Raw genomic sequence first — 19151 nt, forward strand, 5'->3', positions numbered from 1 at the left:
CGTAATGATAATAGACTTACAAGATACGATGGATGGTGTCAAGCAAGATGGTGTCGAGATTGCGAAAGAGATCTAGGAGTTATCCCAGACCAAACCTGAATTGCATAATCCAAATTCTTGTTATGTCCCAAATGGGACCTAACAAGATCAAGATATAGCTGAAAAATAACACTAGACGTTTTATTACTAACGCTTCGATAGATAAATCCCAGTGCCCTATTTGCTTTATTTCGAACATTTATGCATTGATTTTTTTTTTTGGTTTTAAATTCTTACTAATGCTAATTTATAATAATTCACTTTAAATTCTTACTAATAATAATTTATAATGAATTATTATAAAGTATGACTAATAAGACTTTAAAGCAAAAAAAAAATGCATAAATGTTCGAAATAAGGCAAATAGAACACTGGGATTTATTTCTCAAAGCGTTAGTAATAAGAACATAGGACTCGAGGAAACTACAGAGGGGCCTATATTGGCCTATACGAGGCAGCTATTATTTATATCCACAAACTCATTCATATATATGTCTAACTTACGCTTGAAACAATCAAGGGATCCTACTTTTATTATGTAATGCGGTAATTGGTTCCACAAACCAACAACCCTGTTACCGAACCAGTATTTACCCAGATCTTTATTAAATCTAAACTTATCCAATTTATATCCTTGTTTCGTATACGGGAATTAAACCTCACGTCTCTAGAAGACAGAAGAGTTAGGAGACATGACCACCACCTACAAAATTCTCAGTGGAATTGACAGGGTGTACAAAAACTATTTAGCATGGGCGAAACACGAAAAAGGGGACACAGGTGGAAATTGAGTACCCAAATGAGCCACAGGGACATTAGAAAGATTTTTTTCAGTGTCAGGGTAGTTAACAATTGGAATGCACTAGGCAGTGATGAAGTGGAGGCTGACTCCATACACAGTTTCAAATGCAGATATGATAGTCCAATAGCCTCAGGAACGTGTACACCAGTTGAGTGACAGTTGAGAGGCGGGACCAAAGAGACGAAGTTCAACCCACGCAAGCACAACTAGTTGAGTGCATAACACTGATGCCCATCGACACCCGCTCACCCACGTAAAGCACTGATATTCACCCACGTAAACACTGATATTCACCCACGTAAAGCACTGATATTCACCCACGTAAAGCACTGATATTCACCCACGTAAACACTGATATTCACCCACGTAAAGCACTGATATTCACCCACGTAAAGCACTGATATTCACCCACGTAAAGCACTGATATTCACCCACGTAAAGCACCGATATTCACCCCACGTAAAGCACTGATATTCACCCCCCACGTAAAGCACCGATATTCACCCACGTAAAGCACCGATATTCACCCACAAACACTGATATTCACCCCACGTAAAGCACCGATATTCACCCACAAACACTGATATTCACCCACGTAAAGCACTGATATTCACCCCACGTAAAGCACCGATATTCACCCCACGTAAAGCACTGATATTCACCCCACGTAAAGCACTTTAGACTATACAGTTTACATAACACGGTAGATCAGGAGCTGTTTAGCTTCGGGAGCAGCGGCTGAAGTCAGTTTTAATGAGGGAGTTCGATGTGTGTTTCGAGTCCTCTGGAGTCGCAAGCAGACAAGAAGCCTTCCAGAATACTTTGGTCAAATTGATCTGGAATCCGCCCAGGTTGTGTATGGGCGCTTGACAGCCCAGGTTGTGTATGGGCACTTGACAGCCCAGGTTGTGTATGGGCGCTTGACCGGACTATACCGCGGCAGTTGTAGGTCATGTCAAAGGTGATCATCATCAGAATAGACTAAATAAATAAGGTCTTGGCGTGTGTCAGGTGTCGTCAGGTTCAGCTCTGTGTAGATGTGTGGCCTTAACTGGCAGGTGGCCTAATGTGTGTCTGTGTCAAAAGGCTGCTGCTAATACACGCGTGGTCTTGGCAGGTGAGTGGTCTTGGCAGGTGAATGGTCTTGGCAGGCAAGTGATTTAAATGGGTGTGATCTTGACAGATGCGTTGTCTAGAGTGGTATATGTGACCTTGACAACTCCGTGTTCTTGACAATTGTAAGGTGTTGACAATCGCTTTCTTGACAAATTTGTGGCATTGACCTATGTGGTGTTAACAGGCCTGGTCTTGATATACGCGTAGTCTTGACAGGTGTGGAGTTAGCAGATGTGGAGTTGACAGGTTCAGATGTCAAGCAATATGAAGCAGCTCTGACGGGTAGTAGTCGTAATCGGGCAAGTCGTCGCTGAAGTATCTGGAAAAAATAACAAACGGTTAACTATATCTATAAGAGTGTCTGTTTCTTTGTTTGTGTGTTTGTCTTTGTCCAAAGGGCTTGGGGCTAGCTTTACCTAACTTTGCAGGAGGGGAAAGGTCTGGGGTAGAGGACGGTCATAGGCTGGTCGGGGCCGGCCTAAGGTAAATGCTTTAAGAAATATTAGCATTTATAGAGACCACCGCGGCGGCGATTTTCAGTCAAATGTGAAATACTTTCTGTATTCCCGAGACTAATCAGAGTTTTAGTGTTTTGTAATAATAAATTGTCCGAGACTCGTGCAGTTGTTGCAGTACGTCTTAATAATAAAGTTTCTGAGAGAAAGATGCAAGGGAAGAGGAGGAGGAGGACGAGGGAAGAGGAGATGGGGGGGGGGAAAGAGTTCCGGGTGCAGCCTTCAATATATATGGAATATATCATAAATACCTATATGTATATACACCTATATATATAACTATATATATATACACACACACACACAATTATAATATATAAATATATATATGCGAACAAGCCTGAACGGTCTCCAGGCATATATGCAACTGATATATACCAATATATATATATATATATATACATATATATATATACACATATATATATATATATATATATATATATATAATCTAATTGAATATGACCGCATATTCTGTATTTACTATCTTCTGATGTAGGGCTTCTATCCCTCTAACTATTTTCCTAGCATCAGGGCTTATCTGAAAGATGAGTTCTCCAAAACTCATGTTCGTTATTTATAAGGTGAAGAAAAAAGTGAATTACTATAGAATGTATTACACTTATTTATACAATTTGCACAACGTTTCAGTATTATATTATATTATATCACATTATATTATATGAGAGAGCGAGAGAGACATGGAAATATCTGTCTGTCCGAGGCTGGGAGCTAGAGAGGAGAGGGCGAGGGAAGGGAGATGGGGTGAGAGGGAAGAGGGAGAAGGGGAAATGAAGTTGGGAGGGAAGAGGGAGAAGGGGAAATGAAGTTGGGAGGGAAGAGGGGGGGCAGAGAGCGGAAGTGAGAGGAAGGGGAGGGGGGTGATGAAGGGGCTGGAAGTGAATAGGGAAGATGGGACAAGAATGGCCTTCTCCCATCCCCCCCCCCAAGATGTTGAGGAAGAGGGGGGTGGGGTAGATACAAACTATCCCGGGCACCGCCGGGTATCCTTCTAGTCTAGTCTGGGCCTAGCCTGCCATCCTCCCTCCCTCTCCTAGCCATGCTACCTCTCTACCTTCCTCCCATGCCACTCCTGCAACTCACCTGTCCACCTGTGGCTGAGAGTGGGTGTGGCAATGGGTGTGGCCATGGGTGGTGGGCGTTGACTCTATATGGGCGTAGGTGTCGCAGTGCTCCGAGGAGGCTCCAGACGTCTCTGATCTCGGGAAACTGAATGGCCACGTCTGGAAGGACACACAAGTTTCAATATATATTATCAGTTAGAAAATGTTTGTGGCTTATCCCGTTTTTCTTTGATGTTAATAAATTTGTTTATATTTTTACATGGAATATTGACATATCTTTGTTGTTTATAGTGTTGGTGACAGTTGGGGCTAGTACATTACGCATCTCTAGCTCACAACTCATCCTGTGTGCGGTAGTTAATTGTGCACTCCATACTCATCCTGTGAGCGGTAGTTTATTGTGCACTCCATACTCATCCTGTGAGCGGTAGTTTATTGTGCACTCCATACTCGTCCTGTGAGCGGTAGTTTATTGTGCACGCCACACTCATCCTGTGAGCAATAGTTCATTGTGCACGCCACACTCATCCTGTGAGCGATAGTTCATTGTGCACGCCACACTCATCCTGTGAGTATTGGGTGCACAATAAATTGTACACTGTGCGTGGCGGAGTGTGACTGAGCACTGTGTGCGCGGTGGAGTGTGCTTGCCAGGTGGACACAGGAGGCGCCGAAGGGGTCACGAGTATAAATGTTTACAAGGTGGAAGAGAGCCCGGGAAAAATATTGTCGTAGTTATGTAAACATCGCTGTTTTTGGGAACTAATCTTTCTCGCAGGTAACTATTTTGGCCTAAGAGTCTCCTATTAATGTCGTCTGGCCATGGCTGGTTATAGTTCCGTTATATTTGGCCCCATGCGCTCTGATGAAAGAGGTATATCCAAGGGAATGGGATGGCTCATATTCATTGTTTGGCAAATGTGCATAACACAGCTTTTGACAGTTAATAATATCGGTAATATTATTACCTACTGTAATAGAAGCAAATGTTATTGGTATACAATAATGGTAGAACTATTGATAGTTTAGTAGTGCGGTTGCAGAATTGGCACGATGACAATGGGGGATTTTAACCACGAGACAATAGATTAGGTAAATCTAGCATCATAATTGGAATGAGAACAACTTCTTTATCTCATATAGGACTTTTCTTCTCATACAGTATGTGTCAGAACCCACCCGAGGTAACAACATTTTAAACTTTGTGATAACATCAGAAGAGGGCATAATTAATCAAATCTAGACAGGGAAGAAGCTCGCCCCCCCCCCCCTTCATGTAACCACTATATAATATGATGGAATACTACAGAAACCCATACAACTGCCAAGAACTAAAGCCGTTATAACGGCTGTCTAGAATCTAGACTACCTTCGAGTAAACTGCCATAAAATGAGAGAGGAACAATACCTCATGGTGGGAGTTAACAAGAGATCAAGACATGGAAGCATCACCATTTACTAAGATCACTACTGAAATTGTTCAAAAATACGTGATAAGAAAGAGAAGGAAACTAAAAAGAACTAAATGGATGACAGGGGCAGTAAAGAGAGCTATAACAAAACGCAACTTCTGGAACAAGTTTCAGTCCACCAGGAGGCGCAGATTGTGAGATATACAGTAAGGCATTAAACTCAAGCTACCCAGAAAATCAAATCGGTCAAAAGAAACTATGAAACAAAACTTGCTCAAAACATTAAGATATGAAATCTCTTTTTGCCAATATAAGAACCAAGACAAAAAACTCGGCAGGACAGCAAATTCTGGATGACACCAACTAAGGTATAATTGATGATGAAAGTCTCTGAGAAAGTCTAAAACGATGATTTACAGTCTCCGTGGTGTAGTGGTAAGACACTCGCCTGGCGTTCCGCGAGCGCTTTGTCATGGGTTCGTATCCTGGCCGGGGAGGATTTACTGGGCGCAATTCCTTAACTGTAGCCTCTGTTTAACTCAACAGTAAAATGTGTACTTGGTTGTAACAACGATTCTTCGCGGCGGGGATCGTATTCCAGGGACCTGCCCGAAACGCTACGCGTACTAGTGGCTCTACAAGAATGTAACAACTCTTGTATATATCTTTAAAAAAAAAAAAAAAGGGGGGGGCTGCCAATACTCTGAATGAGCACTTCACATCAGTGTTCACACAAGAACAGGAGTCGGTCGGCCGAGCGGACAGCACACTGGACTTGTGATCCTGTGGTCCCGGGTTCGATCCCGCGCCGGCGAGAAACAATGGGCAGTTTCTTTCACCCTATGCCCCTGTTACCTAGCAGTAAAATAGGTACCTGGGTGTTAGTCAGCTGTCACGGGCTGCTTCCTGGGGTGGAGGCCTGGTCGAGGACCGGGCCGCGGGGACACTAAAGCCCCGAAATCATCTCAAGATAACCTCAAGATAGTTCGCGTACCACCCGTGTGTGTGTGTACTCGTCTAGTTGTCTAGATGAGTATATCTCGTCACTTATCTCATCACTTGAAGTAGTATGCGATCTCATTGTCTTCAAGACCTTTCACGGCAGCGTCAAAATAATACGGTGCAAGCACAGATGTTACAATTGCTTTCGTCTTTGTTAGAGCACCAGTAAACTTCTTTGTCACCTTAGAATCGAGAAATTTTTCTTTTATGAACGATCCTTGGATAGAAAACTATTGTGATGTTTAAGAGTGTGAAATACGTAAGTAACTTCTACAGCAGTGACAGCGTCTTCTGTTTGACTTCCTCTTGTGACAAATAGTTTTTCAAGTGACGGTTGCTGAAATTTCGGACTTTGAGAATTTTTATAATTCTTTCCGGACGCAAATTTTTACACCAGAATACAAAAACATGTCTCTGAAAATAGGGACACAATGGCAACCCTATTCTGCCAACTTATGTATAACTTGGTGTGTGTGTGTGTGTGTGTGTGTGCATGAGTGTGTGTGTGTGCATGAGTGTGTGTGTGTGCATGAGTGTGTGTGTGTGCATGAGTGTGTGTGTGTGCATGAGTGTGTGTGTGTGCATGAGTGTGTGTGTGTGCATGAGTGTGTGTGTGTGCATGAGTGTGTGTGTGTGCACGAGTGTGTGTGTGTGCACGAGTGTGTGTGTGTGCACGAGTGTGTGTGTGTGCACGAGTGTGTGTGTGTGTGCACGAGTGTGTGTGCACGAGTGTGTGTGCATGAGTGTGTGTGCGTGCTGCTCCACCTTGTGAATACCCAGTGCACTCGGGGCGCCTTCCACTTTGTTTACTCAAGATATTGTCTCAAGGAAGACGAACGCCGAGCGTCGGTAAAAAGTCTTTCAAAATTGACTATGACAGTTGACAACCCCGGTTACATGTGAACCAAAAATAAAATAGCAGACTTGTGGAAGTTGAATTTTATCTCTTAACGTGACTGTAGGGCGCCCCTGTCTACTCTGTGCCCGTCTCTCTCCCACCTGTCTCCCTGGTGCCTCTCTCTCTCTCTCTCGCCTGTCTACCTGGTGCCCCCCTCTCTCTCACCTGTCTACCTGGTACCCCCCCTCTCACCCACCTGTCTACCTGGTGCCCCTCTCTCCCACTCTGGAACTCTCCAAACCCTCCAACTCTTCCACCAGTCTGGACCCTCCGTGTCACTCTCCCTTCCGGATGCCCTAATGGCACTCTGCCTCCCTTGTTCTCAGACCCCCCCATCAATGTGTCCCTCCCTGCCTAACCTAACCCCACCATGCCACTCTCACTCCCCTTCTGGTTCCCTCAGTGTCATATCTCACTCTCCCCGACCCTCCCGTAACCCCCCCCCCCTTCCCCCTCGTCCCGCTGGGAGTAAACACTTCATCCTTGGTAAAAAAAATTTTATTTATTTATATATACAAGAGTTCCTACATTCTTGTAAGGTCACTGGTACGCATAGCGTTTCGTGCATGTCTTTAATCCTAATTTTCCCCGGAATACGACCCGTCAAATCGTTTAATAACTAAGTACCCATTTACTACTGGGTGAACAGAGACCACAGGATACGAACCCAGGCCAAAGCGCGAGGGCTTTACCACTTCGCCAAGGGGGACTAACAGCTTCTTGCCGTTAGAGGGCCGTATCCTCCCTTCTTCCTTTATAGTCCAAGACGAACTCTGGCGCCACCCTAAATATTGAAACAAGGTGACGAGAGACACCTGCTCCCGGCCTCCCTCCCTCCTTCACACTCAAAATAAATACAGCTTCCGTGATTTGTTAGAGTCTGGGAGGGACGGATGGTGGCGGGGGTGGTGGAGCAACCTGCACCCACTATTCTTGGGGAATAAGATCAGGCGACTTGTGTTAGAAGGACACCAGGGAAGGAAGTGAAGGCTGGGAAGGAAGGCCGGGAAGGAAGGCCGGGAAGGAAGCGAAGGAAGGCATTAAAGGCACGTCTTCATTGAAGGGTGCTTAAAGAACGCAAAGAGAAGCTTTGCAAGCCCTTGTCTACCATATTTAATAAATCATTAGTGTCAGGCAGAGTGCCAGAGTCGTGGAAGGTTGCTAATGTGGTACCAATTTTTAAGAAAGGAGATAGATCACTTGCGTCAAACTATCGGTCAATTAGCTTAACGTCTATTGTGACAAAGTTACTCGACTCGATAATTGCAAATACCATTCGTCTTCATCTTGAAAAACAAATTAATAAATGATTCACGATATGGTTTTACAAATGGCCGTTCATGTTTAACACATTTGCTATCTTTTTATTCCAATATAGTCGAGGCAGTTGATAGTGGTAAGGTTCGTGATGTTGTGTACTTTGACTTTAGCAAAGCTTTTGATACAGTGCCACATGAAAGAATGATTAAAAAGTTAGAGGCTCGCGGTATTGAGGGGTGCTATATTAAGCTGGATTAGGGCATGGCTATACTAAAGGAAACAGAGTTAGTATAAATGGGGTTAAGTCAGAGTGGGAAAATGTTGTAAGTGGAGTGCCTCAAGGATCTGTCCTGGGACCTCTGTTATTCATCTATGTAAATAAAAATGTAAATGTTCGTTTGTTCAAAATCACTAATCTCCGAAAGTTCTTCACCGATTGCTTTGAAATTTTGACAAAGTTCCATTCGAATACGCGCGTGTTTTTATATACCTACTATATACATGCCGCACCTTTAACAGGTAAAAACATTTTTTTTTTTTTTTAACACTTCTAACCAGTTGGACGAATTCTTGTTCTAAACCGACTTCCCCATTCTTAATCCTTTTGTACGAAACTACTTATAAGGTTCTTCAGATCCTTTGTTATCCATTTCGGGTCATTATTATTCGATCTATTCAATTTATATGGTATACTACGATCCTGTGCTTTGCTTAAAAATTTGTTTAAATAAGTTGTATTTTGAATCCACATTGAAATCCCTTTTTACGTCAAGTGTCGCTGGTTTTCACGTCTCGCTCCAAAACCGGCCCACTCTCTATGCCCAGGACTTTCCAATCTATTCACCCCAAAAAATTCTTAGGCCATTAAAATCAGCTTTTCGAAAATTTGGCACATTAACAGAATTTTCTCCTACAAATCTATTCCATTCTATGCTAAATCCGATTTCTTTGTGATCACTGTTCCCTGGCTCACTTCCTATTTCATTGTCACTAACTTGCGTTTCCCTGTTGGTTAACACTAAGTCTAAAATATTATTTTCTCGCGTTGGTTATTTAATGTGTTGCTTAAGGAAGCAATCGTCAATTAATTCAAGAAAATCTTCCGCTTCATTATTCCCTGTTCTGTAAATCCAGTTTATTTATCTAAAATTAATGTCACCCATATGACAAATACTGCTAGACTTGGATGCTCTAGATATTTCATCCCATAGATGCTTTGCTTCCATCCTGTCTAAGTTTGGTGGCCTGTATATAACTCCCATTGTAAGTTTATTTTTTTTTAGTTTAATTCTAGTCAAATAGCTTCTGGGTGTGGGTCAGTTTTGATTCCCCCTCTTTGAGACTACATTTCAAATTTTCCCTAACATATATAAGGCTATTCCCCCTCGTTTAATGTATGTATCTGTGTGAAATAGTTTAAGTCCATTTTTTTATATTCAGCCAATAGTTTTCTACAGTTATCCTCATTTCAGCAAGTGCAATAATATCTATTGTTTCTGTACAGACAAGAACATTTAAATGTATTTTGTTTCTTAGACTCGTACTGTTCGTGTAATATACCTGGTTATTGTTATTTTGAGGCCCTTCTCCTTTCCTATTAATTTTGCCAATTGTTTTTCCCCACCAACACATACTTTTATTGCCTCCTTTCTCCATATCAATTTCCATACCACTATCTACCAACAGTTTAAATCCAAACAAACGCCTCCAACCACAGGTTCTATCGAGTTGGCAACAGGAACAACCCCAGCCCTGGATAAATGCACCCCATCCCGAGCATACATGTCATTTCTTCCATAAAAGTGTTCCCAGTTATCAATGAATGATATTGCATTTTATTTTCAATGTGTCCATTGACACCAAGTGCCCTCGACAACCATTTATTTCCAACTCCCTTTCTTGGAAGAATACCACATATGATCGGGATTCCTCCCTTGCGCCTAACAAATTCTATGGCTGCCTTAAACCTATGTATCAGTGCCTCACTCCTAACTCGTCCTACATCATTTTCACCTGCACCGATTCAAATAATAGGCTTGTTCCCATTTCCAGCCATAATATCATTCGTGTTTACAATATCCTCAATTCCAGCTCCCCTCAACCTGGCACAAAAAGCTCTATCCAAAAACCTCACCTCGGAATCACCAACAACCAAAATTCAATTAGCTACTTCCTTTACCGGCGCTTCCTTGGTTGCCTCGTCTCTCGGGTGAACTGCAGCCTCCCAGCAGCACTCGTCTTCTCACAGTGACTGATTCCCAGTACCCCACTCACCCTACACCCTCCTAGTACCCACTCACCCTACACCCTCCCAGTACCCACACCCTTCACCCAGTACCCTCTCACCCTACACCCTCCCAGTACCTACTCACCCTACACCACTCCCAGTATCCCACTCACCCTACACCCAGTACCCTCTCACCCTACACACCCAGTACCCCTCACCCTACACACTCCCAGTATCCCACACACCCTACACCCAGTACCCTCTCACCCTACACCCTCCCAGTACCCTCTCACCCTATACCCTCCCAGTACCCTCTCACCCTACACCCTCCCACACCCTCTCACCCTACACCCTCCCACACCCTCTCACCCTACACCCTCCCACACCCTCTCACCCTACACCCTCCCACACCCTCTCACCCTACACCCTCCCACACCCTCTCACCCTACACACCCCCCTCCCTCACTAAGTGTTCCTGTCATTTCTGTTTATACTGGTGAAGAGCAACTATTTCAGTGGAGCGATCAGCGACGCCTCTCTCAAGCGCGCTTATAAAGTCGTTTTCTTTACTGGCGACAGGTAAATTTAAGACCTTGCCGCGTCCCGCTGGTTAGCACTATCATAACACTGACCTGTTCTAAATATACGCGGCCAGATGAAGAGAGTGTAGCTCATCTGTATTAGTTTTCCAAGTTTTTTAATAATTGTTCAATGGTCGTTTGATTGGTAGAGTGGCCGAGTGACATTTATCGCCGTTTGTTTGTTTAAGACAGAGAGGTGGTGGCTGTCACTGCATGCCACTTTCTCAGCCGACGACTCACAGCAGAGAAATATCACAGGTGTTCAAGATGCACTAAATAATCTAGTGCCTTAATGCTTGGACGGCTGGAAAAGACGCAGATCAAAATTATGAGGATTATCCTCGGCCCCCGTACAACTAAGTTACTAAAGATGAGGAAGGAACGGAACACCCCATGTGTAAGTGATCGTATCGCTGAAACTAATATCTTAATTGGCATCAAGCAGCTTAGACTGACCCACCCAAACCCCAGCCCCGAAACCCTTTATCTTGAGATGATTTCGGGGCTTTAGTTTATTATTATTAACATCTTTATTGACAAAATTAATTACAATTTTGCCTAATCTGAGGATTTTGATAGTCTTATTAAATTGAGGTTAATGCTAGTATTCACTGTCACGCAGGACAGAGGGTCATACATAAGACAATAGGTCTAAACTGTAGGCTGAAGCACTTTAGTGTCCCCGCCCGGTCCTCGACCAGGCCTCCACCCCCAGGAAGCAGCCCGTGACAGCTGACTAACACCCAGGTACCTATTTTACTGCTAGGTAACAGGGGCATAGGGTGAAAGAAACTTTGCCCATCGTTTCTCGCCGGCGCCTGGGATCGAACCCAGGATCACAAGTGCAGTGTGCTGTCCGCTCGGCCGACCGGCTCCCTTGAAGGAATTATTGCTTCACTAGACGTCGAATCCCTATTTACCAACGTCCCGCTCGACACGACCATAGACATGATCCTGGACAGTATACGGAGATGACACCGCCCACAAATCAGACATTCCCGAGCCACACTTGAAAAACCTTCTCTAGGCATGTACAAAGGAAGCTCCTTTCATCAATCCACAAGGGAACACGTATCTACAGATTGACGGAGTAGCAATGGGCTCCTGCATAAAGCGACACCGTCGCTTGGGAATCATTCAATCTACTACACATATATATTTGTAGTAGTCTTTTAGTGTGTTATTGAATATGACAGGAAAGGCGAGACCAGTGATTCTAGCACGAATCTATTTTCTAATGTCAATCTTTACTTGAGAAAGAAGTCGAATAATTAACTCTTCAAAGTTCACTTTTAAAATTTTATTTGGCCTTACCTCCTTACCTTGAGGTTACCTTGAGGTGTTTTCGGGGCTTAGCGTCCCCGCGGCCCGGTCGTCGACCAAGCCAATTACCTCTAAGAGATATGTTTCGTTGATAATGTAAACATGTTCAAGGGAAGAGTACAAGTGAATACAATTTGGCTGCATCAACCGAATATAACTTTAAGAGTGAAGTAGAACATGTAGTGGACCCAGGAGTAATGGCTAGTCATTATGGGCTAGAGTGAAGCAGAGTGTTCAGTGTGTTATCACATGATCATCTCCAGCAGTTGCATTAAACACAGGTACTGATACACAAGGAGATCTCACTAGCATGATATGTATCAACGAGAAACTCAACTTGAGCAATCAGGTGACTGGATCTAGTGATCAAGGTACTCGGCTGGAGTGCCTTGATCGCTGGTTCCAGTCACCTCATTGCTCAAGTTGATTTTCTCACTGGTACTGATCTTGTCCCCTTGGAAGGCTGAGACAACGTGCTGCTCTATTAAGGTCAAGAACAACATTATTAAATGTTGAAACTAGTCTACAGTCTGACCGGAGTACAGGAGAGTCAAGTAGAATAATAATTATAGTTATGCAGGTGAACACCACAATAATCATGGTAGGCTGCCCTAGCACACCCCAGGCCACTCCCAACCTAAGTATACCGAATATCTAAAGCTTTTTTTTTTTTTTTTTTTTTTAAGATATATACAAGAGTTGTTACATTCTTGTACAGCCACTAGTACGCGTAGCGTTTCGGGCAAGTCCTTAATCCTATGGTCCCTGGAATACGATCCCCTGCCGCGAAGAATCGTTTTTTCATCCAAGTAAACATTTTACTGTTGCGTTAAACAGAGGCTACAGTTAAGGAATTGCGCCCAGTAAATCCTCCCCGGCCAGGATACGAACCCATGACATAGCGCTCGCGGAACGCCAGGCGAGTGTCTTACCACTACACCACGGACACTGCTTTTATATTATAAATAATTATAACATATGTTGTTGATGGAATAGAAGGAAAACTTTTAGTTGCCGACTTTCACTCCGATTGCAATATAACCGGAACACTTCCCCACATTGGAATATGCATTAGTGCTTGTGTTAAATAGTTGAAGAGGTCAAAAATCCTAAGGAATGTAAACATAGCCCACAGTGGGAATCATCTTCAAAACGTGACATTGTAAGGTTACACATTTAAACATGGAACACAGCAAGTGTAAAGACCTACCAGTGATAGAGGATGGGTCTGTGTCCTGACCTCTCCTTCCTCCTGCAGGATAGCTCTCAGGTGACCAATATAGGAGGTCGCGAGCCGTAGAGTGTCCAGCTTGGAGAGCTTCGTGTCTGCCGGAACCCAGGGCAGTGTGGTCTTGAGACGCGAGAATGCTCTGCGGGGGACAACACAGGTTGACGGATCACTAATATATCACATTGATAAACATTAATCAATGGTAAAGATTACCGTTATATTGGTAGTAACCCAAACTGGTAGTAACGTGGGAGCTAATGTACCATTGTCTGATAGTAACGTGGGAGCTAATGTACCATTGTCTGGTAGTAACGTGGGAGCTAATGTACCATTGCCTGATAGTAACGTGGGAGCTAATGTACCATTGTCAGGTAGTAACGTGGGAGCTAATATAACAACACAGTAGTAACGTCAGAACTATTAAGTCTTAGTCCGGAAGTAACGTGAGCTATCAGAGCACAGCAGTAACGTGGAAGCTAATGAGTCGCATTCCCGTAGTAACATGGGAGCTAATGAAACATAGTACAGCAGTACCGTGAGAGAATATCACAGCAGTACCGTGAGAGACAATATCACAGCAGTACCGTGAGAGACAATACCACAGCAGTACCGTGAGAGACAATACCACAGCAGTACCGTGAGAGACAATACCACAGCAGTACCGTGAGAGACAATACCACAGCAGTACCGTGAGAGACAATACCACAGCAGTACCGTGAGAGACAATACCACAGCAGTACCGTGAGAGACAATACCACAGCAGTACCGTGAGAGACAATACCACAGCAGTACCGTGAGAGACAATACCACAGCAGTACCGTGAGAGACAATACCACAGCAGTACCGTGAGAGACAATACCACAGCAGTACCGTGAGAGACAATACCACAGCAGTACCGTGAGAGACAATACCACAGCAGTACCGTGAGAGACAATACCACAGCAGTACCGTGAGAGACAATACCACAGCAGTACCGTGAGAGACAATACCACAGCAGTACCGTGAGAGACAATACCACAGCAGTACCGTGAGAGACAATACCACAGCAGTACCGTGAGAGACAATACCACAGCAGTACCGTGAGAGACAATACCACAGCAGTACCGTGAGACAATACCACAGCAGTACCGTGAGACAATACCACAGCAGTACCGTGAGACAATACCACAGCAGTACCGTGAGACAATACCACAGCAGTGCCGTGAGAGACAATACCACAGCAGTACCGTGAGAGACAATACCACAGCAGTACCGTGAGAGACAATACCACAGCAGTACCGTGAGAGACAATACCACAGCAGTACCGTGAGAGACAATACCACAGCAGTACCGTGAGAGACAATACCACAGCAGTACCGTGAGAGACAATATCACAGCAGTGCCGTGAGACAATACCACAGCAGTACCGTGAGAGACAATACCACAGCAGTACCGTGAGAGACAATACCACAGCAGTGCCGTGAGAGACAATGAGTCATAGTCCCGTACTAACATGGGAGTACACAGTCTTATGCAGCCATCCTCTACTAATGACAGTACCTATAGTTACAAATGATGGGAAACAACATACGGAAGATTGTACACAAAAATGGTTGATGTTTGCACTTATAACTGACATTACAAGACCATTCCATCCACCAATATGATTAATACTTAGGACAAATGTCTGCTCTAACATACAAAAGTGGACTGTTTGTTCCCAAAAATTTACAAATTTCATGCTAAAAATGGCAGAGTAACAAAAGAATCTAACGTAACGTATCCAAGACTTAAATAAGCAATTTTAGGACTGCTATAGCCTATTTTATGCCTAATTTATTACATGCGTGTTATCCTAGGCCTAAGAAGTTTAAGTTTGGTGTTTTTTTTCCGTGCTCTCTACAAAATTAATAGTACATAACTGGAATAAACAATGAAGTCACAATAACGTGATAAGTCTGAGAAAATGTTTAGGGCAGGAAAACGGAGCCCGCGTCCCTACTGATGTGTTCCCTGTGTCGGGGTCCACTCAGCCACTTTATACATACAGTACATGTTAGGCTTATATCCAGATTCCCTCCCCCCCTCCCTGTCGAATTACTGACCCTTCCCAGGATGCAACTCTACAACATGACTAACTCCTAGGTACCTATTTACTGCTAGGTGGACAGGGGCATTAGGTGATAAGCAGTGCACCCAACCAATCCTGGAATTCGACATCTGAGTCTTGGCTGTCCAGCCTGGGATTCGAACCCGGAAGTCTTGATTGTGAGAGGAGAACGAACCCGACTACAGTCGGGTTCTTGGAACTGGGACCTTGCTAAAGGTTACACAACCTCAAGTCTGTTCAGAGCCACTAGGAGTCTGGAAGCACTCAAGCTGATAGCCAATTCAAGTTTTATATGTAACTTGCCACCTTGTGCTCTTTCATTACTACATTACACAGCCTAAGTCCACAAATTGCAATCCTGATCCTTCTTATAAAGTATTCCCTAATAACCCACCTCGTCCTTGTGATCAACACCTTCAGCTGTCCGACCCGCCTATCCTCTTCCTAATATATATACACGTCTTCTCCTGCAGAATAAGCAGTCGTGTTCAACAAACAGATGTAAGCAGGTGTCATCGTAAGTAATGATGTTAAAAAAAAATCAGACGTCTTATGGTGCTGAAGAATTAATGATGTTCAATAAAAAGGCTGTCTCATAGAACAAAGGCAGTAAATATGTTAAAGAAAGATATATAGAATCAGTGGATTAGGACTAACTACGGTGATGGCTACATATGCCTTTAATAAAGTGGTCGTGGTGTTGTGATTGGTTTAGGAATCAAGGACTATGTATGTGATTGAGAATTTTAAGTGAAAAGAACATAGGATAGTGTTTTGTGCAAGCGTTTTTGCCCTCGTGAAATAATTTTTTTCAAGTGAGGTTATGGTAATGAAATAGTCAAGTTCAGCAAGTGTTTGAGAAAGTGTGAAAGAGTGTGCAAAATTGTGTTTGCGAGTGTGATTTGTGTAAGAGATTGAGAATTGAGCAAGTTTGTGTTTGGTCGTGTTTGAGTGTGAATTGTGTGAAGTTTGTGTCTGAGAAAGTGTGATTTATGCAAGAGATCGAGAAAAAATGTAAGGGTGAGAATGTAAGGATGAGAGTGTGTGTGTGTAAGGGTGATAATGTTTGTATTATTTAGTTTGATTCTCTAGTAATCGTATCGAATGGTAGATAAAAATATGGGGATTGTAGCAGAATAGGCTTACGACGCTAAGCGTCTATGATTTTAAACCGATTCAATTTCTAAACTCGATAAGATACGATGGGGATGAAGTCAGGAAGAAGAGCCTCTCTCATGTTGCTACGTGAGAGGCTCCTCTTGTCATTCATTACTGTGGATATAACATCTCACCCGTCCACCAGACTCCCTTAACCGCACCTTGCATTGATCCATTTGTTTTTTTTTTGTCTGATAAGCGTAACGCGCGTTGTAATGCTTCTCGTTGACGTTCCTTAGAGTCTGACAGTTATTTTTAATAATCTTAAACTGCTCATTTATGTTAAAATGGTTAGCTTATGTTGCAAACTGTCCTCTTACAAAGAATGTAGCTTTTCGCTCGTATGCGTTACATTAGGCCAAAAATTGTACTAGAAAATGGAAGCGGTTCGCGAAAGTTACGTACTGTCCCGTTTTCTGTCTCCAGAAAACGGGTTGGGGTCTCCACCAACACGCCGGCAGGGGTCTCCACACAGGAATACAACAAGCCTAAACACACGGATCGTACTTCCGTCTCGTAACTCAATTTGGCCTATCCTGGGAACGTCGGTCCAATCACTAATACTTCGCAAGTATAACAGACGCGGCTACTTGTTACCGCGAGAACACGTCCAGTTCTGGACTGCCCTGGGTGAACTGATGCCTGCTGACCACAATACAACCCACATCACTTCTGAGAACTGAAAACGTTATTAGTAAGACAGAAACTACACCGACATCAAATACGATCACAACCTTCCACTGGGAACAGAAAATGAGGATCAGCGTGGGTAGGGTGGCCTGCTCAACAGATGGCGTCGATATCGGCACACTAATGCTATGTTGCAATGCAAGTCTACGGAGTGCAAAACCATAATGGCATATGTATGTATAATTACCATTGTACGAAACACTTTAGAATTCCCCTTGAAATTTCCATTTTAACTTCGTTCACCACATATTCTTACCCTATTATTTCATGCTGCAACATGTTGCAAATTCCAGTTTTCTATGCATGTAATTTCATTGCAACATTCTTGCCAACTTGTGACATTGTATGCCGATGGAGGGACCCTCGTAGTCCACATTGACTCTTCTGGTGACGTCATGTCAACATAGGAGAGTGTGTTAACGCACTTGTACTGAGCCTATTATGGCAACGAATAAGTACAAACGCACCTTGATAGGATCCTCATGCGGGCTCTCTCCCTGGCATTGGCAGCATTGCGTTGGACTGGCTTCTCACGCACTCGTCCGCCCTCCACGCACCTCTTTTTTTCTGCGTGGCATCCTGAGTGATAGATAGGCACAGTTAGGCTAAGACAATGGGCGTCGTTAGTGACACAGTCTGTCTGGGTTTAATAATGAATGATGTAGTTTGTGTTAAAGAACATACAGTTTTCCATAGTTTGGGCTCAAATTATATTACACTTTAACGAAACATTGAAACTTTGAACAAGTCTACGGACAAAAAAGTTTCAGATTTGGTTAATGAAAATCGAATTGGTAGTCGGGTTAGAGGGCAGTATTTCTTAAAGTGTGGCAGTGGAGCAGACCTCTACTGGCCTATGACATTCCCCTACCCCGTGTGCTTCATGTGTAAAAGCTGGCTGAGGCTAACTTAGCTTAGAGCTCATTGGTCGTCGGACTAGCAGAGTGTAGACCTTAGTAGTTAGTGGTACTAACTACTTGACGACTAATGTAGGAAGACGAGGACACGCCCAACATTACACAGAGGACGAGGACACGACCTACATTACACAGAGGACGAGGACACGCCCAACATTACACAGAGGGACGAGGACACGACCAACATTACACAGAGGACGAGGACACGACCAACATTACACAGAGGACGAGGACACGACCAACATTACACAGAGGACGAGGACACGACCAACATTACACAGAGGACGAGGACACGACCAACATTACACAGAGGACGAGGACACGCCCAACATTACACAGAGGACGAGGACACGCCCTACATTACACAGAGGACGAGGACACGCCCTACATTACACAGAGGACGAGGACACGCCCTACATTACACAGAGGACGAGGACACGCCCTACATTACACAGAGGACGAGGACACGCCCTACATTACACAGAGGACGAGGGACACGCCCTACATTACACATAGGACGAGGACACGACCAACATTACACAGAGGGACACACATGCAGGTGGACCTGCATGTGTTATACTGTACGACGTTTCTGGGTGTACACACACTGAGGTGTACCACACTTCTGGGTGTACACAGACTGAGAGGTGTACCAGGCTTCTGGGTGTACACACACTGAGGTGTACCACACTTCTGGGTGTACACAGACTGAGAGGGTGTACCAGGCTTCTGGGTGTACACACACTGAGGTGTACCACACTTCTGGGTGTACACAGACTGAGAGGTGTACCAGGCTTCTGGGTATA

General features: G+C 43.9%; 1 protein-coding gene across 1 annotated transcript; it reads right to left on the bottom strand.

The window, feature by feature from the left end:
* Positions 1-653: 653 nt before the first annotated feature.
* LOC123767173 (musculin) lies at positions 654-18006 on the bottom strand. Its single transcript, XM_045756744.2, is given in 5 exon segments — positions 654-2276; positions 3577-3716; positions 13471-13630; positions 17896-17979; positions 17981-18006. Coding segments are annotated over 5 exon segments (474 nt in total). The 3' UTR covers positions 654-2212.
* Positions 18007-19151: the final 1145 nt, after the last annotated feature.

This window comes from Procambarus clarkii, chromosome 53 (genome assembly GCF_040958095.1).
Source record: "Procambarus clarkii isolate CNS0578487 chromosome 53, FALCON_Pclarkii_2.0, whole genome shotgun sequence".
Lineage (NCBI taxonomy): Eukaryota > Metazoa > Arthropoda > Malacostraca > Decapoda > Cambaridae > Procambarus > Procambarus clarkii.